Here is a 22,681-nt window from a genome sequence, read left to right as displayed (position 1 = left end):
TTCTATCTGAACCACTTCTCTTGACCCGCTTCCATCGCTGCAACACCTGTTGACCTGATAACTGCTCTCATATCTGGCAAACCGAGGGGCGTCCAAAAAACAGGCCTTAAAAGTGCCTACCTTCTCTGGTCCAAACAAATCCAGAGCATTCAGGAGCAGAATCTAAAGTTAGAAGGAGGACATACTGGCTGCTGCATTGTTGTCAGAGAAGCCAGCACTTCAACATAGCATGTTTCCTTAATGATCAGATAGTAAGATACCTTTATCATCTCATCACATCTCACTGATTGCTCCTTTAATAGCTATTAAAAAATCTTATTTACATTGCTGCAGTGACCCAACAAAAACAGATATCGGTCGTAATACTAAATAAAGGATGATTACACAAAAACAGAGAGGACATCTGACTGACCTTTTGCTCCAAAGTACGCTCCAGAGAGTCCACCTTCATCTGCTCCTTCCTCACGCTGGCCTGGTAGGCGGCCTGCTCCTGCTTCGCCTTAACTCGCACCTGAGCTATCTCTGAATTGGCCCTGAAATCAAACCAGTGACACCATGAGAACCAAGGGCTCTATGTAAACCATCTATAGCACATGGGGTAAAGAGTATTGGGAAAAGGCATTCACGGCAAAAGGTTTGTATTATTAGTATATTTAATATACTGTATATTTTGAGGATGTATGTAGGGGACAGTGATAGTTCTTTTGAGGCCCATAAACATGCAACTTTTACCAGCATTTGAGCATGTAAGTGTGTCTGCATTTATTAGAAATATGCACATCAGGAGGAGAGAGCATGCACGGGGGGGTTGGGAGTTTTTGTCCCGTGCAGGGTGAGAGCTTTAATCTTCCTGAGTCAAAGCAGGTGAGGGAGGAGGAAACTGCGCTGCTTGCATTTCCATGTGACAAAAGCTGTGTTCCTCGTTGCTCCAGGTGTAAGATAACAGACTCAGAAGTCACCTCCGTGTGACTTAGTCTTTCAAAGTTGTATTTAAAGTTATGTTTGCAATGCAGAATCAGTTTAGAAAACGTCCTACGGGAAAACAGCCGTATGAATGTGAGTTAGTGGTTTGTGTTTTTGATGTCATTAGAGGTTAATGTAAGTGTGATATAACGAGAGTCTCACCTGTCTAGCTTCTCCTCTGCATGGATCTTCAGGGCTTGGTAGCGCTGCTCCTCCTTACGGACCCGGGACAGATACTCTTGAGCACATTTCTTCAGAACCTCTTCATTCTAAAAAAAAAAAAAAACATTCAAGAAACACTTTTAATTACCCGCCAGAAGGGGCATAGAATCATTGTGTTTTTTGAAGATTTCCAAGGCCAGATCTCGCCGAAGAAGAGACGGCTCATTAGACGTGAATAATTCGTCACCTTTCTGTAGCCCTCCAGAACATCTTTCATCTTCTCGTAGCGTCTGAACAGGTCGGCCAGGGACTTCTCCACCGAGTTGAGGTCGGAGAGCGCCTGGTCCTTCTCCATGATCAGCTGCTGGATGGTGTGATGGGACAGAGACTTCTCCTTCTGGTCATCCTCTGAAGGACACACACACACACACACACACACACACACACACACACACAGTAGATCAGATCATCAGTGTGTGCTAAAGGATGGAAAACCTCTTAACAGACAGCCAAACATTTTATTTAACTTTTTTTCCCCACAGTAATAACGAGTCATTTCTGGTTGTTTTCTCGTGACCTTGACTTATTTTATGTCATTAACCCTTTTCTGCATGTGCCGTATCTAAGCTCCCGTCTTTGTACATTCATATTGATTCAGCGACGGTGTAATATTGGCGTCCCAGTCTTTGAATTTGCATTGCATGTCAGCGTTGCACAGCGGGAGCTCCACACACACACACTGTTAGACATGCACACACACACACACACACACACACACACACACACACACACACACACACACACACACACACACACACACACACACACACACACACACACACACACACACACACACACACACACACACACACACACACACACACACACACACACACACACACACACACACACACACACACACACACACACACACACACACACACACACACACACACACACACACACACACACACACACACACACACACACACAGGGGATCATTTCTTCCACTTATTACGGCTCTGCAACATTCAGATTGAAGGCGAAACGTCACAGGGGTGTAAATATCGCTGATTGAAACGGAGGGCTATTATTTCAAGATGACAACGCAGGTCCTCTTGTCAAGATGAGTTTACTTCTTGAGATCTTGAGGGAAAAAAAGGAAAAAAAGGAACTGAAATTAACTCATCACAGGAGCAGCCTAGCTACCTTAGATTACCTGAGTGAGGTCTCGTCATTTTCTCAGAGCGAGAATGATTTGAGGTGGGTCAAAGCGAGTCCCATAGTGAAACATCCAACGCCGTTAGATAAAGAACCAGCGTCGTTATTCCAAGATAATGCGATAAATAATGAGACTTCTCGAGAAAAACAACCACCATGTACTCGTTATCAAAAGGAAGCAGTTAAAAAAAATGTTTGCCTGCATGTAGTGGATTAAACATATACACATAAAAACAAACATTTGACCTTTGACAATACATCACAATGTAATCATGGGTGTCAGTATTTATAATACACTTTATGAAGATATATATCTGATAAATCAATGCAGCATGCAGACAAAAACACGGAACGATGGGAGAGTTCAAAGACTCCTGCAGAGGTAACAGACGTACACATACTTTTGTTTTTCTTGAGCTGTGATTTTCTGACACATTTTTACTTTTCCCCACCTGATTTTTGCACAAACATCTGTCCTGTCTCCTCAAAACTTCCCTGATACTGTTCGAGTGTGTAAACCATAAAATAATACCATCGAGACAAAGCTGGCTCCGCCCTAATGATTTCTAGATCCTTCAGTATGACATTGCAAAGCTCCTCCCAGATTTCCCTTTCCCGTCCGGTCACAAGCTCAGGAGTCCAACCTGCTCAGCTCGCTGATTCTGCAGGAATTACTTTTGCCAACATGTAGAAAATGCGGATGTGCATGGAATCGTTTCCTTTACCACCCTTTACTAAAGTTAGCGCTCTTTAGTTAGCTTGTAGCTTCACATGCGACTGTGATCTAAAAACTCTTACTAACATCCAAATAATCAGAGAGTATGTTCTTCTTCTTCTCTCTAGTTCTTGACTAAAACAGCTTTTATACACAAGGGGAGGAGCCGGCCGTCCCGTCCATGTAAACACGGCTCTGACAACAACACAGCCAGCGGGACTCGAGCTTCTCCCTCATTGTAGACAGTCATGACTCAGAGACACATTTACACAGGAGAGACTTTATGATTTATTTATGAGGAACATGTCGCACATTCTGACAAAACATCGGGACAACAAAGAGCACAGCTGACTAGACGATGTAAAAAGAGTCCATCAGATTTAAATGCTCCACATACAAGATGAAATGCAACGAAATGCACAAACAAACATCAGTGAATGAGATGAAGAGAGGGAGAGAGCACTCCCCACTCTGACGGACGGACGGACGGGTGGAAAGATGTGAGCTGAAACAAGTGAAGGACGACGCCGCGTTACTCACCTGGCATGCCTGTCAGGGTTATCAAACAGTGAGGGGGGGCAAAGATGGGAGCAGAAAAGAAAAAGAAGGGACCGTGTTAAGTCAAGCTGGGAGGGCAGCACAGGTGAGAGAGCCGAGTGTGTTAAGACAGAAGCAGAGACAGGTCGATCCGTTTTGTGACGGTGCTTTAATGAGGAAATTAAGACAGCTGCGGGACAAAAATCAAACGTTCAGGAATGCTCAGAGCCGGTGAAGTGGATGAGTTATGCAGAGAGTGAACCTGCAGAGGGATTTAATGAGTCCAGAGAAGCTGGACGGGAGTGTGACGAGGTGAAGCACGTCGCCCCTCTGAAGACATCGGGGTTCAGTTCATACAAGTCGAACATGAAAAGTGAGCACAAAGCAGAGCTAGCTTCGTGTCAGAGGATTAGAGACAGACTTAAACTCAGTGTCACACAAAGACCTTTTTACACGACTGTTTGCTCAGTTTGTTAAATCAACAGGTGATGCAGTGATGGCAGAGTATTTAAATGACAAATTCAACATGTGCTGCAAACTCAGCGGGTCCTGTAACACGGGATGAACGCTCAGGTTTTATAATGCATTGACAAAGAGTGTTGAACTTTGAACTCACCTATCATCTGAGCAATCGTCTTCTCGTACTCTGAAACGATCCTCCTGTGGAAGACAAGATGAAGACTATCAGAATGCGGAAGAGTTGAAATCAGTTCAACACATTATTTCAATGCAAGGCAAGTTTATTTATGTCGCACATTTCAACAACAAGGCGATTCAAAGTGCTTCACACACGACATCAAAAGCATCATGACAGAGGAAAGAAAAGAAACATTAAAATAGAAAATTTAAAAAATCACTGAAATTATTAAATCTGAAAACATGTTCAAATAAAAATAATTCAAATGAAATTAATAAAGTAAAAATATAAAAAGAGTTAAAAGTTACAGTGCACAGTTAAAATGTCCAGGGGGATGTTGACCCTTTGTTGGCTCTCTGACTGGTTCGCTGACCACCAATCAGAAAGCTCCCCTCCCATAGCAACTGTTGCTGGGCTACTTCCTGTTGGATAAACTTTGGCCTGGGCCGAGTCTTTTCAGTGCGTTGCAGTGATTCTTTTTGGGGCTTTAATGGAGAGATGGGACAGTGGATAGAGTCGGTTATCAGGGAGAGAGAGAGAGAGAGAGAGAGAGAGAGAGTAGGGAATGACATGCGGGAAATGAGCCACAGGCTGGATTCGAACCTGGGCCGCCCGCTTGGAAGACCATAGCCTCTGTACATGGGGCGCGCGCACTAACCCCGTTTCAGTGAAATTTTAACCTAAATTTAGTGACCAAACACGGTTGAAAGTGTGACTTAGTTGGAATAACCAGGCAGTATTTTTCATCCTGTTCCCTGAAGTGAAGGAGTGTTATTTATGTCTTTGATTATATGACTGATGGCTGAATGACGGTGCAGTGGTTAGCGCCTCACAGCGAGGAGGTGAGGCTGGTTTGAATCTCTGACAGGAGTCTCTCTGTGTGGAGTCTGCATGTTCTCCCCGTTCTCTCCGTCTTCCTCCCACAGTCCAAACACATGCTCGTTAGGTTAACTGGTGACTCTAAATTGCCCGTAGGTGTGAAGGTGTGAGTGTGGCTGGTTGTCTGTCTCTATATGTCAGCCTGTGATTCACTGTTGTACCCCGTCTGTCTCCCAATGACAGCTGGGATCGCCTCCAGGCCCCCATGTCCCCGAACGGGAGAAAGCAGTATAGATAATGAATGTATGGATTGATGGTTATATGACTGATATTTAAAACATATAAACGTCTAGCATCAAGCTATAATAATGTTCTGTTAGCAGTACGAGCAGCGCTGACGTGTGACAGCTCCTTTTGGCTGAGACAGTAAATGAGGCGTCTGTCTTTTACCGCATCGATCCGTAGCACTTAACTCTAATTGATGCTGCTGTGATTGTCACATTGTGCACATAACTCTCAGCTGCGTATTGACGACGTTTAGAGGATGTTTCAGACCGCTGGCTCCAGAAATGTTGAGAGGTAAGTCAGAGGTGAGACGGGTAGCAGCCACGGGAGGACAGCTAGCGTTAGCTCACATCGCTAGCATCAGACATGGATCATATTTTAAATTATTTTAACAACGAGATTTGGAGTTCTCCTCACACACCCTCCTGTATCTCTGTCCTTGGTTTTAAAATGTTTTCCATGTTGAGTAGGCTTAGTTTGAAGTATCCTCTCATGTAATCTTTTTATTCCTTTATTAATCTGAACCCTGCATCCAGTTTCCCCTTTAAGTCTTGTTTCCAGAAGTCCGTCCGTCCCCCCCCCCCCGGCTCTCAAAGCCAGCAACCATCTCAGTCCAATAGGAAGCCTCGTTTTTGGTTAAAGCAGGTTGCCAGAGGTAAGAGGATTGATTAGCCGTGCCTGCCCCTTAGCCTCTTAGCTCGTCCTTATCCTGAGGCCAATCAGTCAAATGAAGTAAGCTCTCTCTTATCCACACTATCTGAGCCGCGGCCAGCTGGCCCCCACCCACCACCTGGCCCCCACCCACCACCTGCTGACAGACAACAACGTCTCAGCAGCAAACATCTCCTCCTCCTCCATGAACCCCGATTATCAGCCGGACATGACGACGATGATCCGTCTGCCCAAATATAAATATAGTTAATCCCATTTTTACCTCAACTCCTCCTAAGCTGGATGTCCACCAGGTCGTACAGGACTCATAGGGTAGCACCAGCATGAAGAACTTTAGGGGCAACCTGACTTTAGACAGGCAGCTGAGCAGAGCGCTCCAGTCTTACTTTTACCCGTTTAGTAGTATCACATAAAATAAAGTCATTTCTACGTCATGCAGATCTGAAGAAGGTCCGTTCAAGCTTTCTGTCTCAACTTAAACACCATCACATGGCTCAGCCTCGTCCAAAATGCCGCAGCAAGAATTTGAACTGGGCACTAAACGTAGAGATCATATCTAAGGATGCCCATGAGGGGGGATAAAGGGGAAAGCTTTCTGGGGTCCAGTCTCCGGGGGGGAGGGCCCATGGAGGTTAGCAAAAAATATGATCCATCCTAAATGTCAGCAACAATGACTAAATGTTATTTGACACCTAAATACTCACCATTACCTCTTAAAGCAACAACACACATTTTATGTATTGTTGTTTCAGTAAATTGTAAACCACCTATTCTTGAAATGATAAGACGTAAGCGAGCTCAGAGGAAGCTAGCTGTTAGCCAGGAGGCGGGGTCAGCCCTATGTTTATTATTAACATATTAATTTATGAAAAAGGAAATGTGGGAACATAGGGGCTAATGAGTTAGCTGTACGTTTTAGATCTTAAGTTATTATAACTGATTGCTTTTAAGGCACAGAAAGGTCTGGCACCCCCGGCTATAGCTCTGATCTTTCATTTTTTAACGAGCCGACTCGCAGCCTAACATAATCCCCCTTTCAGTCGTTCCACAGTCCGGGCTCAGGACAAAAGATGACCGTGCTTTTTTTCTCTGTTAGAGCACCTGTACCGTGGAAGAGTCAGCCGGAGGAAACGAGGCTCGCACGATCAGTTTCATGTTTTAAATCTCTTCTTAAAACACTTTTACAGACAAGCTTTTACACAGATCATCTTTGAGTACTTTTTAAAACTTGTAATATTTCAGCTAACACGTTTTATCTAAATATGAAATCTGCTCCTCTTCTCTCCTCCACACTCGAGTAAAAAGTAAGTAAGTCTCCGTCCACTGTGGCGCCGACACTCAGAGCGAGTTAAATTATTAAGAGGTTAAACGGTGATAACGGGAGACGTCTTAAAAAAGACCGTCGGCATTAGGACAGAGAACAATCGCACATAAACACATGCACAGGTGTGTTGTTGTTGTTGTTGTGTGGGGGCGGGACTTCACTCTTACCTCATCTCCACCACCTCCTGCCGGCTGTCTTCATACTTCCTCTGCCACTCCAGCACTTCTTTCTCCTTTGACACAATCTGAGAGGGAAACACATGAAACCATCAGGTCAGGTTGAGATGTTGAAGTTACAATCAATCCTTTCACACTCACACCTGGAAGAAGTTTTTGATCACACCGGACTACTCCTCCTTTATTTACACATTTTAAATAAAAATACAATTCATCAATTTATCGTCTCCACTCTTTAGTTCAGATTGTGATTCTGTTAAACTACATGTAGCATTGATAGAAAGACAAATATTCTCATTGTAGCATCGACTCTGTTGCTTTGTCTGCCGCTTTCACATCGTTTTTTTCACATCATGTTTTGCCTCAGGAGACCCCACGCTTCCCTCTAATCAGACCGGGACAGTCTCCAGCTGTGTGAACAACCTGATCAGGAGGATTTCAGGAGCAGCGATCACTGAAATTCTCTGGAAATATTCAGGAGTGCAGATGTGAAAACGGCTTTAATGTCCCGTTCTGTTGTTGTCCTTTTGTCTCCTCTCTTTTGTCTTCCAACATTTTTTGCTCCAGCTCTTGTGAGGAGATTTTAGCTGGCTATGAAACAGACCAGAATAAATGCTGATGCCTCTATAAGGCCAAGAAATGCAAAATATCACCATCAGCGAGGAGATTTATTTTCCCTTTAAAGGTGTTTTCACAGATCAGGTGGTTTACATCATCCTTCTGTTATCAAAAAATGAACTTTTTAAAACATTTTCACAGTAAAGATTCTGAGTGAGAGATAAGTTTGACTGTGAAAGGACAACAGGATGAGACGTCCCATCAGGAAACACTTCTTATGATGCACAGGCTGAGATCAGGAAACACAAAGTTCCTCACAGGAGATTTCAAGATTCAAGATTCAAGATTAAAAAAACTTTATTGTTTATCACATTGTGACAGAAAATTACCTTTTGTTGAGGCTCAGTAACATGAAAACATACAAACATTCACACTTACACTCACATTAGGTGAGCTAAAAGTACCCTAAATAGGTAAAAACACATATGCACAGCATTTAAAAAACATTGCTTATCTAGTTTAAAATGTTTATTGCAGTGGGAATAAAAGAGTTTCTGTAAGTTTTCTTTTTCACCAGTGGAACTCTAAAACGACTTCTTCGCTTTGTTGTTTGGGTTTCTGTTTCTGTGCATCCTGATTTTTGTTTCTCTCAGCACTCTGTAAACTTTTCTTCTCAATGCAATCTCTAAAAAGTTATATTTCTGTACTCATGATTTTATAAAAACAAAGAGAAGCATATTTGGGGGTACCTCCTCTCGTGCGATGCCCAGCGAGTGGTCCAGCTCTCCGGGCAGGTGGGGGCTCTCCCCGTCGATGTAACTGCTGCTGTTGGTCCTGGTGTACAGGGAGTTCTTGGACACGGCGCTCTCTACGGGCGAGGACAGGTCTCTGTGCTGCTTCCAGGGAACGAAGGAGAGGAAGGACATGAAAGGAAACATAATGGGTTAAAAAACCAGATCAGATGGGACACCCTCACATCAGTCTCATCAGGATAACTGAACCAAATCGGGATCGCAAGGCAGCATCAAACTCTTATCAAAATGAAAACCACGCAGCAAAAAAAAAAATCAGTATGTAAATGAGGCAGGCTAGTGATGCTCCTGAAGACTCGGTCAGCAGCAGCCGACACACATGATTGGATGAAACCGTCTTCATTGCCACAGTATAAGCCGAGTGATTTGGCTGATGCTGCCCCCCCTCCCCCCCCCCCCCCCTGGCTGAGCGCTCACGATCGCCCCGGCTCACTGCAGGAGCTCGGATGTGATCGGGGTCCAGGCAAGGCAGAGGGGAAGGAGGGCAGCAGCTGATACAGGAAAACACTGCATCATATACAAGGAGGAGGGGGGGGGGGGGGCTGGGCAGCATTTGAAACTCATGTTAGTTTCATGTTAAAGCTTATTAACAAAGAAAACCCGTCTTACCTGTTGAAGCAAGAGTCTTAGTTTAAACTGTAGCCTGGTGGTACAGTGTTATCCCTATTCTCCTACATTTAGAAAGACTCTGATGAGAGGTGGAATACTTGGAAGTAAAAGTTTGTGTCCTGAAAGCTTGTGTCCATGTGGCCTTTGCAGCCAATCAGAGTACCACAACCAGCAACAGATCCTCCATTACCAATCAAAGACAATCCTGATTCTTGCAACCATTTTTGTTCTGCTGAAACTCTGCTCTGAAAGAGGGTTTAGTTATCCTAGTTAAGAGAGACAGATTATTGGAGGATTTGATTAAATAGTGGGGGGGGGGGGGGGGGCACACCAGGGGCACATAGATAAAGATCCACTGATAAGGATAAGAGAGTTAATAATGGGGCTTTCACACATGCAGAAAACTCCTGGAAAAGTTATTTCCCTGAGAGACAGGACAGTGGATAGAGTCAGGAAACCAGGGCGAGAGTGAGCGGAGAAGAATGACATGCAGGAAAGGAGTCAGAGGTCGGACTCGAACGTGGGACGCCCGCCTCAAGGACTAAGGCCTCTGCACATGGGGCGCACAAACCAACCACTTGGCCACCGGTGACCTAACTTCCTGAAAATGTTTTGGGAGTTAGCTGAGTGTTCCCTCTGACTTTACCCAGAATTTTTCCTGCAGGTCCTGTGGTACATTTTCTGTGTTAAGGTCGAGGTGAGTCGAGGGGAGTCGAGGGGAGTCGAGGTGAGTCGAGGGGAGTCGAGGGGAGTCGAGGGGAGTCGAGGTGAGTCGAGGGGAGTCGAGGGGAGTCGAGGGGAGTCGAGGTGAGTCGAGGGGAGTCGAGGGGAGTCGAGGTGAGTCGAGGGGAGTCGAGGGGAGTCGAGGTGAGTCGAGGGGAGTCGAGGTGAGTCGAGGTGAGTCGAGGGGAGTCGAGGGGAGTCGAGGGGAGTCGAGGGGAGTCGAGGGGAGTCGAGGGGAGTCGAGGTGAGTCGAGGGGAGTCGAGGTGAGTCGAGGGGAGTCGAGGGGAGTCGAGGTGAGTCGAGGGGAGTCGAGGGGAGTCGAGGGGAGTCGAGGTGAGTCGAGGGGAGTCGAGGGGAGTCGAGGGGAGTCGAGGTGAGTCGAGGTGAGTCGAGGGGAGTCGAGGGGAGTCGAGGGGAGTCGAGGGGAGTCGAGGGGAGTCGAGGTGAGTCGAGGGGAGTCGAGGGGAGTCGAGGGGAGTCGAGGTGAGTCGAGGGGAGTCGAGGTGAGTCGAGGTGAGTCGAGGGGAGTCGAGGGGAGTCGAGGGGAGTCGAGGTGAGTCGAGGGGAGTCGAGGGGAGTCGAGGGGAGTCGAGGGGAGTCGAGGGGAGTCGATGTTCGAACGCTGCAGGAAAGATTTTAGGACAATCCAAAGCAAGCGAGAAGGAGCGAGTGGTGACGTTTGTATCCTTTGACTGGCACACGACCAGATACTGTACTCATATGTTCTTCTCCTCTCTTTTGTTGATATAAATGTCTCAAACTACACGTAGCATCAGCGCTAAAGCTAAAAAAAACGGTATTCCTAGCGTTGCACTTTGTGTCCTTTTTGCCTCCTGGGACTCCCCTTCCCCTCTGTCCGACAGGGATAGTCTCCTGCTGTGAGGTGCATGTTTGAAAAAGCAAATCAAGGAAGATTTCAGGAGCAGCCTGCAGGAAATTTCAGGAGTGCATGTGTGAAAGCAGCTTTAGTGAGACGGTAAGGATAGGTCTTGATTTTAGTCAGAGTCAGATGGGCTTACCTCCCACCTCGGGGTTTTTATACAGATAATATATCCAAGTATCCAAAAGTATCCATCCTTACTGTGATGTCACTTTGTGGGGGTAACTTTTGCTCAGAGCTCTGTCCTAAAGAGACAATCCCCCCAAATAATGCCTGCAACACAAACAGGATTAAATAAAAAACTAAACGTGTATCTTTACTGCGTCGCTGCTTCTTCAGGGTAAGAGGATAACAATGTGCTGACAAAGCAACCTCATCAAAACTGTCCTGGTTCACATGTCGAGTAAGGACTTGCAAGAGTCTTTAGACCAGAACCACCCAGACTTTAAGAACAACTCAACAAAGAATGGGACATTGAAGGTACTAGAGGTGCTGCAGGAATAACAAAATAACCCAAAACTAGACTACAGGAGGGATGCTAGATACGACTGCAGTCAACACATCTCACTATCAGGGACAAAGTGCAGCTAAACATGTTCTGGTCTCAGTCTTTAGGACCTTCAGGGGTCAACAGGAGTTATTTTTACACAGTGCAGTCTGCAGGTTTTCAGACACTTGTTTCAGTTTTGTGCTCCACCACTAGGAGGAGCAGAAATCCAGCTTACATTAAAGAGAGTCGGGTATGGCTGCATCCTGGTGCTCTCTCGTCTGTGAGCTCTCGTCTCATGCGCCCTGGCGCTCCGCTCCTCCACAAATTTACAACGGCAAGTGCGCTGGGTCAAGAAGCAGTTTACGAAACTCGCGCATTAATTAATATTTACAGTCTATTCAAACATTACCACCGGGCCAAAAGAAGACAGGAGATTAGAAGACGGTGAAGAAGCCCGAGGTTTACAAGAAGCCCAAATGAATGTATGAATATAAAGACGTTGAACCGACGCTGCTGATTGAGCTGTGTGTTTATATATAACTAAAATAAAAAAAGCACATATACATATAGAATGGAGAAATTGCTTATTTTTTATTTAGTCTTGAATGTATAAGCACCTGGTATGTTTGTAATATATCACATGTACACTACAGATATTTTTATTTCTGGAGCTTTATCTTTAAAAATTAGAAGCTCAGGGGGCTCGGCTTCAGGCATCCAGACGAGAGCACACAGAGGAGAGCAGCCAGACTGCAGACATACAGTCTTGATTAAAGAAGGCATTTACATCCAAACTGGATTAACAGCAAAATAATGATGGCCCAGTCGTAGTCTGTGCAGCACAAACATGTTTGGGAGTATCCATGAAAGGGCTTCAGTCACATTTGAAAGCTAAGGCTGGAAGTCAGAACTTTGACTTCAAACTGAAGAAAGGTTTTAAACCCACAACACGGACTGCACTGTCTTTGGATTAGGGGCGAGGATATGTCACAGGGGGTTAACTGTTACTCTTACTTTGAGTAAGGGTGAACCGTTGATATTCCACCGACGATTGCTGGGTTTCTTGAGTCGAGACTGTAAAGTGTTTGGGACAACATCATGAGACACAGGAGGGACAACGAGACGCCTGAGCTGCTCCAGCTACTACAAGTGTTTTTTATTTGACTACAAAATGTAGATTCACCTCCGATCATCTCCTCTGCACAAGACCTCAATTTAACAAATTTCCCCCTGGGAATAATAAAGTATTTCTGATTCTGACACCAGGAAAATATCCTCCAAAATACTCCAACCAAACTGCCTCCTGACACCTACCTGACGTAGCTGTTTGTTAGTGTTGTTAGTCTGAGGAAAAGGACCGAATCACAAAACAGGAATGTGACTAGGATTTTAGTAAACAAAAATAAAACATCCTAACAAATCCTCAGCTGCAGATGTTAGGGTCTAATGGATGACATTTCCCCGGTCACATTCATGCTCATGGAAGCCTCTAAGGGACAGGCAACATGCACGTTGCCCCCAACATGCATCATAAAAAGGCGAGGGACTAAAGAAGGCACATCGATCCGGTCCTGTGGAGTCGACCTGGGGAGTGCTCGTTGCTAGTTAGTTAGCGCGCGGGGGAGCTAAGCCATGTTAGAGATTTCACATGAGGGGGGGGCTGAAGAGGAGGCAGGACTGCGGATGAAGAAGGTGCAGCTGCCATGAGTTCACAGCACACTCAGAATGGTGTGTTTAGAGGGGGGGGGGGGGGGGGGGAGAGGCAAGCTGAGACACACTCATGCTCGCACACACCTGCTCTTCTGTAATCACTCATTCAAGATGCTTTTTTTTCACACACACACACACACTCGCTTTCAGCAGGTGCAGGACTCAACGCAGTACCTGGGGGGTTACAGTGGAGAGGGAGGGGCACTGAGAGATGTTTTTGGCTACCTGCAGTGCCTCTATCCTCAGGGCAGCAAGCACCAGCTCCTCCTGGGCCGCACACATGATGGGGTGAGGGTTTGTGGATTTCACAGGGAGGGGAGGAAAGGGGGGGGGGGTTGCGGCCCAAGGATGAGAGAGCAAAGGGAAAACATAAAAAAGACTTGAGTTGTGCGCACACACATTTCACACACAATCTATTTCACCCAATAAAGCCTAAAAAAAACTGCAACTTAAGAGGTAAAAAGGAGGAGGAGTGATGGAGAGAAACCAGGATGTAAAAAGGTGAGGACAATGGGAGAACACAAAATCACATATGAGTGCAAGAGATTGAGGGAAAAGCCCTGGAAGATTTTACACGGGGGGGGGGGTCATGTGACATCTGAGAACACACCTGTAGTTTTTGGGCGAATGCGGTGGGGTTGGTCTCGGCCAGGTCGGACTCCAGGTACTGCAGGGGGTCGTCGCACTCGGACAGCATGTCTAACGGGGGCATAGCCGGGGCCGGGGCTGGAGCCGGAGCCTCCACGGGGGGCTACAGGGGGGCATCGGGGGGGGATTAGGCAGAGGGCAGGGGAGGAGGAGGGGGGGGCAGGGGGTCAGCAAGGCAAAGCAAGCGCTGAGTGTTTTGAGTGGCAGCAGTGGGAGCTGAGTCACTGAGTTAAATCTGATGTGGCAGAGAGGCTGTGTGTGTTATCAGTGACAGGGCTGTAATGAGAATCAGTGTGACTGATGGTGCTGGTTCTGGAGGGGCCGGGCCGGGTCATGGAGTACAACGATGATGATGTAAATGTGATAAAAATAAAAGTGGACAGATTCTCCGAGCATGACAACAGTGACAACACACCCACACAGAACCTGACTGATTCAACATCTATGATGACTCCTCGTCAAAGCGCCCGGGCTCACCTGCTCGTCCCTCTCTGTGCTCTGCGTTCGGCTGAGCGACTCGCTCTCTCGCTTCCTGCCCTTATCCCCGGCGGAGCCCTCGGGACCGGGCCGTGTGCTCAGGACCGGCATCTTCATACCCGCCGAGATCTGGGCTTCCATCTCCTCAAAACTCCTGCACAGAGTGAGAGAGAGAGAGGAGAGGGAGAGAGGGAGGGGAGAGAGAGTGACAGGACTTTTAATGGACTGGGTATGACTGATGGGTGTGTTAATGAAAAATGCTTTAACAGAATGTACGATGCAGTTTAAGTCATTATGATTCAGTTACGATTCAGCACTCATAAATACACCGCAAGAAGTGAATATAAAAAGGGTGAGGTGTTCCCAGGCCGGACGGGATATAAAATCACTCCAGTGTTAACTGCATGGCTAATTGTCTGTAAATTGTTCTCAACCATCCTCTAAATAAAGAATTGAAAAAAATCCTCTGACAGCCTTCCAAATTAAAATGTAAAGACAAATGACCAAATGTTTGTAGAGTAATGATGCTGCTGTAAGACTGTAAATGACTCCATGATGGTGGGATGAATAAAGGTTGACCTTATTTTATCTTATCAGCCATTCTTAAAATTAAAAAAAAATCACTCCAGTGTACTCTGGGTCTACCCCGGGGTTCTCCTCCCAGTTGGGCGTGCCCGGAAAACCTCCAAAAGGAGGCCTCCAGGTGGATCCTAATCAGATGCCTGAACCACCTCAACTGGCTCCTTTCGATGAAAACGAGTAGCGGCTCTACTCTGAGCCCCCCCACTGAACGTCTGAGCTCCTCCCCCTCTCTCTAAGGCTGACCCGGACGCCCTCCAGAGGAATCTCATTTCGGCCCCTTGTATCCGCGATCTTATTCTTACTGTCACTTCTCACAGCTCATGACCATAAACGACCATGTAGACATAACGTCCACACATGAACACAGTGAAGAGGAGTGTGTGTTGTACCCTGTGCAGGGGGAGCCGGGCTCTGATCCATGATCGTGCATGTTCTTGGTTAAGCTGTCCGACACAGAGTCCAGCTTCAGGTACAAAGACGGCTTCTTCAGGGACAGCGGCTGCAAGACACACAGGACAATAGAGACATAATGCATGAGTCAAATATAATACTGAAATATAAAAATACACCTCTTTAAAAATGAAGAATGCAGCAACAGATTTTACTCAATTTAACAGGAAATACTCACAGGCGAGGAGGAGCCGATCTTCTCCATGTACTCGATTTCATAGTCTTGTGCTGACACACAGAGAGACAAAAAAAAAAAATGTAAAACGCAGAAAAAGGAAAGAGAGAGAGAGAGAGAGTCATGTCAGCCCTCAGAGTTTGAGTCAGAGCTATCCCTTTCTGTCTTTCATGTCTGACCCGGATGAGTCGAGCCGCTCAGACCTCTGGAGGTCAGGAGAGAACGAGGCCAGCAGGCCGACGCACACATCTATAAAGTTGCTGGTTTTAGTAAAGAACAAAGTTTCTGTTTTGCTGTTCATGATGACGCAGCCTGAGATTAGCTTTGAAGTCCCTCTGAGCTGAACCTCTCTGTGGTATGCTTTGATTTCTGTTAGCATGACGTGCTAACAGAGTCCGGGCGGCTGAGCCTCACCTGGAGCCCGATGAGGAAGACTGCTCTCGTTCACAAAGGACGTGAGGTCGCTCGGCTGAGGGAAGTCCTGCTGGTCAGAGTTCAGGTCCGCCTCCATGTCGTGCAGGTTCCACTTGTGACCCGTGGAAGAGGCCAGCTTCTCCTCGTCGGTGGCGTGGTCGTCCTGCGTGTGGAGGGAGGAGGGCTCATCTGCAGGCGGAGGATCCTGAGGCAGAAAAAAGGAGGCAGAGTCAGACACATGGGAGAGAGATTTATACTCATGGAGGAAAACAAAAAGTACACACCTGACAAAGTTCAGACAGCGGAGATTTCTTGGGCGACCGCTTCACTCTGAAAGTGTTACTGAGAAAAAGAGAAAAACAATCAGCCATCAAGATCCAGAGTCGCTCAGTGCCTTCAGCCGTCTGATAACTCGAGGTAACTTTTATCTGCTACATATCCGACAAGTGTTGAAAAAAAACAATATCTGGAAAGATAGTCGCATGGGGCTGCGGGAGAGTTTCTCTAAGTGAACTACTTACTGAAGTCTGTGAGTGGCTGCAATGAAAGAAACAGTGGAATGTTTTCAAAGAGGATTACATCTTTTTGTGAGCGGCTGCAAAGTCCAGACTGTTTGTGATTCGAAGTTATTTTATGAGCACTTTACAAGTTTAGTTTTCCAATAATGCACGAGAGGACGGTGGAATGAATGTAGGGTTAATGTAGCAGGTTAGTGCGGAGCTTTGATTCAAATGTTTTGTCATAACTTTTTACACAAGATTTTATTTAAAGATTTGTGGAGGTCCTTGAGTTAGGATTTAAACACCTTTCAGGAGCTTTCATCCTCATAATTATCTGATTTCACGGTAAAGTCAAATTCTGTTGATGTCATGTGATGCTTTGAATGTTACAAAAAAACAGCTTCAGGTGTTTGATGGTTGTTTTTCTTCTGTTGCTGCATTATAATTATAGACAAAAAGCACGCTCAACTCACTTTCAACAAAAACAATTGGGTGCTGAATCCCCAAAAATCTTTGTATTTTAATTGCCAATTTTGTAATTAAAATACAAAATTTGGAGTGCTGTCCTTATCGTTTTTCTTGCTGCATTATGATTCATATGAACGGTATTTCATAACAAACATGTATCACTACTAAAGCATCATCTTTAGTTGCTGTGTGGATTTAGGTTTTTCAACAAGTGCCAAAAGTGACCACAAGGGGGAGCCAAATCACCTTCTTTATTGCACACTTGCAGAGAGAAGCAGTTGGTGAACTGACATGAAGATATTTAGTCCTCTGATTAAAGTAAATGAAACATTTGACATTAATTTAAGAGCTTAATTTGTGTGTGCATGTTAGAAACGTGTCATCACATTTAAATGAGCTGGATTTATCAAAATGTGTAAAAGGGGGGCGTGATGTTTCTGTTAGTAGGAGGAGGGGCGACGTGTGAAGTTAAAGGGTCAAACAGGAGGATGGTTGTGTTGCCCCTGTACTTACAACAGACAACATAGAGAAGACACACCCCTGGACTTCCTGTGACGCACGAGAACACACAGACAGGTGACAGAGAGACAGACAGACAGTACAGGAGCAGCAGACGAGAAACACACACACACACACACACACACACACACACACACACAAACACACACTCATCTTCAAGGTGTAACATGCAAACATTAAAATAGACAATTTTAAATATGCATCCCGTTCAGGGTCGCCGAGGGCTGGAGCAGATCCCAGCTGTCATTATAGGCGAGAGGCGGGGTTACACTCTGGACTGGTCACCAGCCAATCACAGGGCTGACATATAGAGACAGACAACCAGCCACACTCACACCTTCACACCTACGGGCAATTTAGAATCATCAGTTAACCTAACGAGCATGTGTTTGGACTGTGGGAGGAAGACGGAGAGAACCCACACATGCACGGGGAGAACATGCAGACTCCACACAGAGAGGCTCCTGTCAGACGGGGATTGAAACCAGGAACCTCCTCGCTGCGAGGCGCTAACCACTGCACCACCATGCAGCCAGATATCAAATTCATCCTAACCAAATGTATCATTTGGTAATTACTTTTAAATTATATATATATATGTCGCTTAGAGGCTCAAACACGTCGCATACATGTTTGTTTGTTTGCATGAACCCCTCCCTCTCAGACCATTAGCCCTCCTGTCCCGTAGGGGAAAGAGAGACGACCTGACCCAATCAGTGACGCTGTTAGAAGAGGCATTATGTCAGAGTGTCATCGCAGGAGTACAACTGAAGAACTCCAAATCGAAAAGAAAAGACTTTGTTTGGTTTAAAATAATTCAAAGAAACATGAAACATGTCTTTTTTTTGCTTTGTGTTTTTTGCTTTTTTTAATTGTTGTTGTGTGTGAATGTTGTTGTTTTTTTAGCTCAGTATTACTGTAATCATTATTATTATTGTCTCTACATGAATTTGATGACATCTAGATGTTGCTTTGCACGGGGGTCGGGACGGGGGGGGACTGTGAAGTCAGTACGGTGCTGTTGTAAGACGGTTTAAAGATGTTACTGCTGCTGGTACTGTCATGTCTGCAATGTGTCTATTGTTTGGGGTAAAAAGTATTCAAATAAAATAATTGAAAAAAAGAAACATGAAAATAAACCATCTTTAAGCGACATATCAGAATCAGGACATCAGTGAAAAAAAAATGGCCGCCCCTCAGTCAGAGGCGGTTAGGCTTAGGAACAGAGGAGGCTCGGCCAAAGTGACGTTTTGTTTTAGTCTACTGAAACATCTACTGGACATGTTCTCTGAACGATGCATATTATTATATCTTTACACACAAACATTCCCACACCAGAACTCAACTGTCAACTTACGATTTGATGGGAGTTTTCTTCTTCTTGGCCGGTTTGTTCTGATTTTGGTCGCCCAGTTCTGCGACATTGTCATTCTCGTTCTCGTTGTCAAAGTCGCTGGACGACAGGTCGAACGAGGCGGACGCCTTAGGAGGAGAGTCGGCCATCTTGTTGGTGGATTTGAACGGGTCTATCGAGTCGTCGAAGTCGTCGGAGTTGAAGCTATGAGACGGCCTGGGGAGTTTGGGCGAGTTGCCGACGCCTTTCTTCGGGCTGAACGGGTTGAAGTTTGGATCGTCCCACTTGTCGGGTTCAAAGTTGTACGACCCTTTGTGAACGGGGATCTCTTCATCGTTTCCGTTGCGAGAGTCTGGAGGGTTGTTGTCCAGCTGCTCGCTCTGCGCCGGAGCGGCCTTCTTCAGACCCAGCTTCGGTTTCCTCAGAGGCATCTTGCCACCCGGCTTCTTGCCCACTTTCTTGGGCGGGGGAGGAGAGGCCCTGTGGGACGCCTCGCTGCCCTCCTCCGAGTAGTCAAACTCCAGCCTTACTGGCTGACGTTTGGGGAGGATGGGCTGCTCTTCGGGGTCGGCGGTCGCTGGAGGACTCGGAGGACTCGGCTCTACAGCGGAGACAGCGGGGCTTTCTGGAGGTTCAGAAACGGCGGCGCACACGGGGTCTTTACGGCCCAGGACGGGGGAATTTGCTATTTTACTTCCTCCAGTTTTGAAAGGGTCGATGTTGTCAAAGTTATCTGGATCCCATTGGTAGGAGGTCGCCGGAGGGATGGGGGATTCCTCTCTGTTCGGTGGACTACAAGGCGGAGGAGTCTCCTCCTGGCACAAGGGTAAGGCGGGGATTGTGTGACCGGTCTCCTCGGGGAGAGGGGGAGGAGTCACCACTCGGCTCTTCCTGGTCTTTCTGAGTGTTCCTCCGGGACTCGGGGTCGCAGATCCTCCGTCGGCCTCCTCCTGAGCCTGCAGGGGGCTGGCGGTTCTCGGCTTTGCCCTCCTGTTGATCTCCGGGGTGCCGCCGGATGACGCCGGCCTCGGACTCTCCGGGTTGGAGTTCTGTCTTAGGAACGGTTTCTTTTTCAAAGACCCCGGGCGGACTTTCTTCGGCCTGTGGAGGGTCCCGGGTGCGCTCTCGGTCCCCACGCTGAAGGACTCAGAATGTAAATGAAAACCTCCCGCCGTCGATCCTTCGATCAGACTGCCGTCAGCATCGGCGTCGAGCTCCCCTCCCTGGAGACTCTGAGAACGCGTTAGAGTGTGAGTCGACGTGTCTGAAGCCAAAACTTCAATGTTGTAAGTCCCGCTCGCTGCAATGGGCCGGTCCTCATCGAAGACGATAGACGGGGATCTGCAGGGTCGGTCGGCCGAGGTCAAGTCAGAGGCGGGATCAGAGAACGAGAAGTCTGCTCCTGCTGCAAAAAGATGGAGACAATAAGAGGTTTAATTCAACTGCTTCAAATATGAAATCCAGATTAAAATAAACTGGGATTATCATATTTTTAACTTTGTGAAGATGAGTCAGGTGTGATCCAGGAAAACCTGCAGGGGAGATAAGATCTGCAGGAGGCTTCTGACACATTTAATCACAGAGATGAATGTGCTTTAAATAATTCAGGAAGGATCTCACAGTTGGAGGGAAAGTGATGAAAGAGACTGGGATGATTGGGCAGCTCTTTCCTAGATATCTTAAAACCCCCTCGTCTTTATTATGATTACATGACATACTATCCTTACATCCTTACATTTAAGTTAACGACATTGTCTGACTGCTCATCATTATAGTGAATAGTTTCAACTGATAACGTATCTACACTCCTGCACTTTAACATATATATCTTTGATTGCACAGCTCTAGAGAAGCCCCTATATTGTTATTACATATTTACCACTGTCATCACTGTTTTTGCAGTCTTACATCTCTTACCTCCAGCAAGTATTTTTACATTCAAGCCTGAATAAATGTTGTATTTAATTTTTTAACCAGTAAGAATGTTAAGTTAAATCCTTAATGTATAAATCTCTTCTTATTCTTATTTTTTATATTCTATTTACTATGTATCTATTCTTATATTGTTTTATTTGCTTTGATAACATCCTGCTGCAACATCACAATTTCCCAGTTTGGGATCAATAAAGTCATTCTATCCTATATTCTATTCTATTATCACAAAGCCAAACTGGGACCAGTAATCAAATGGTGTGATGAAGACTATCAAGTGAACCCACACATGCACAGAGGGGAACATGGAAAGGTCGTGTCTGACGGGGAATTTGAACCAGGAACCTTCTAGATGTAAAATTAACCCCTGCACTGCCGTAGAAAGAAACACATCCTGTGCCCCCCCCCCCCCCCCCCCCCCCAGCCAGATTGAAACTCTGCTTTATTCCACTAGATGGTGCAACAACACTCTGAAATATAATCATGCTGTTCAGGAGTAAAGAACATCAAAAGGAGTACATCTCTTAACCCTCGGGCATCAGTTTAATTTACAACCCTCTTAAGTCACTAAGGACAAAAATGTCCACTTTCAAAAAAACTGCTAGAAAAATAGAACAGAGTGTTTTTTCTACTTTTTTCTGCATAAATCTCTTAAACAACTCCAGCCCAAAAATGTCTGCCATATGCACTAACACAGGCAAAACGATGGCCAGATAAAGAGGACACATTTAGTGATGCATGAGGGTTAGCCGTACCTATGTCATCGAATGGTAGATGTTGTGTTTGCGGCTCTGTGGGAGAAGCGGCCTTCACTGGAGTCGTGGATTCAGGCGTCTCAAACGCTCCATCAGAGTCTGAGCTCCTGTTGGAAAAAAGAAAAAGGAGATAAAGGACGCATTAAGTCAGAGCTCTGAATCAGATATCTCTCGGACTTTAATGAGTCTGACTGGTCCAGGATTATGGACATTGACGTCATGTGAGCTCAGACCTCATGACGCCACACATGACACTTTTAGGGGGGGTCAGAATAAAAAACTACAAATTGGTAAATGATTTCAAAGGGAAATATTTTACCCTTAACTGTTAAAATATAAATTACATTTTTTTAGTTACATTTAAAATAAAACCAAAGACAAGTTCAAACTAAAAGTCCCTGAAGGTCCTAGTCTAAGAGTCCCTGAAGGTCCTAGTCTAAGAGTCCCTGAAAGTTCTAGTCTAAGAGTCCCTGAAGGTCCTAGTCTAAGAGTCCCTGAAGGTCCCAGTCTAAGAGTCCCTGAAGGTCCTCGTCTAAGAGTCCCTGAAGGTCCTCGTCTAAGAGTCCCTGAAGGTCCCAGTCTAAGAGTCCCTGAAGGTCCTAGTCTAAGAGTCCCTGAAGGTTCTAGTCTAAGAGTCCCTGAAGGTCCCAGTCTAAGAGTCCCTGAAGGTCCCAGTCTAAGAGTCCAAAAAGAAGAGAAGGTCCAAGAAGTCCTTTAAATGTACGATTGAGAATCAAGTGAAGCTGAGGTTTTGGGGCATTCACCTTTCTTTTGAGGATGAATCAGAACCAAATAAATAATGAAGACGTTACATAAGATACCATCAAGAGCGAAAAAAGCCAATGATTCTGTACTATAAATGTCCCTGAGTATTTCCATCCTTTCAACGAGTCTTAAACACGCTGAGCTGTTTTATTTGTCAAGCCTTTCTTACAAACAGTTCAATCATCAGTCTGTGTTGTTGTACGTATTGCACCGGGCATCGTAAAGGTTACAGTTTCAGTTCTTGTAGACCGTACGGCTCAAATGAAAACGCTGAATCTGCAGTGAGGTGACGGATAATTGCACGTCTGAGACACAGCATGACCCCACCTCTACACACACACACACACA

General features: G+C 45.8%; 1 protein-coding gene across 18 annotated transcripts in view; it reads right to left on the bottom strand.

Moving 5' to 3' along the window:
* LOC132975140 (mucin-12-like) overlaps positions 1–22,681 on the bottom strand; it is a 54,734-nt gene that overhangs the window by 1,431 nt on the left and 30,622 nt on the right. For 2 of the 18 annotated variants that reach the window (XM_061039460.1, XM_061039477.1), the window contains 18 exons: positions 21,569–21,675; positions 18,885–20,286; positions 17,522–17,557; positions 16,325–16,382; positions 16,041–16,245; positions 15,630–15,679; positions 15,391–15,500; positions 14,420–14,573; positions 13,905–14,045; positions 13,469–13,561; positions 12,599–12,658; positions 11,296–11,367; positions 8,819–8,962; positions 7,503–7,579; positions 4,204–4,258; positions 1,373–1,531; positions 1,126–1,232; positions 413–533 (listed from right to left, as the gene is read on the bottom strand). In XM_061039460.1, the coding sequence (XP_060895443.1) occupies positions 413–533; positions 1,126–1,232; positions 1,373–1,531; positions 4,204–4,258; positions 7,503–7,579; positions 8,819–8,962; positions 11,296–11,367; positions 12,599–12,658; positions 13,469–13,561; positions 13,905–14,045; positions 14,420–14,573; positions 15,391–15,500; positions 15,630–15,679; positions 16,041–16,245; positions 16,325–16,382; positions 17,522–17,557; positions 18,885–20,286; positions 21,569–21,675 (3,151 nt within the window). Of the gene's footprint in view, positions 1–412; positions 534–1,125; positions 1,233–1,372; positions 1,534–4,203; positions 4,259–7,502; positions 7,580–8,818; positions 8,963–11,295; positions 11,368–12,598; positions 12,659–13,468; positions 13,562–13,904; positions 14,046–14,419; positions 14,574–15,390; positions 15,501–15,629; positions 15,680–16,040; positions 16,246–16,324; positions 16,383–17,521; positions 17,558–18,884; positions 20,287–21,568; positions 21,676–22,681 lie in introns of all 18 variants that reach the window. The other 16 variants (XM_061039461.1, XM_061039463.1, XM_061039469.1 and 13 more) reach the window with 16 other exon arrangements.

This window comes from Labrus mixtus, chromosome 6, assembly GCF_963584025.1.
Source record: "Labrus mixtus chromosome 6, fLabMix1.1, whole genome shotgun sequence".
NCBI lineage: Eukaryota > Metazoa > Chordata > Actinopteri > Labriformes > Labridae > Labrus > Labrus mixtus.
The sequence above is the reverse complement of the archived record's forward strand: the minus strand, read 5'-3'. Positions and strand labels throughout refer to the sequence as shown.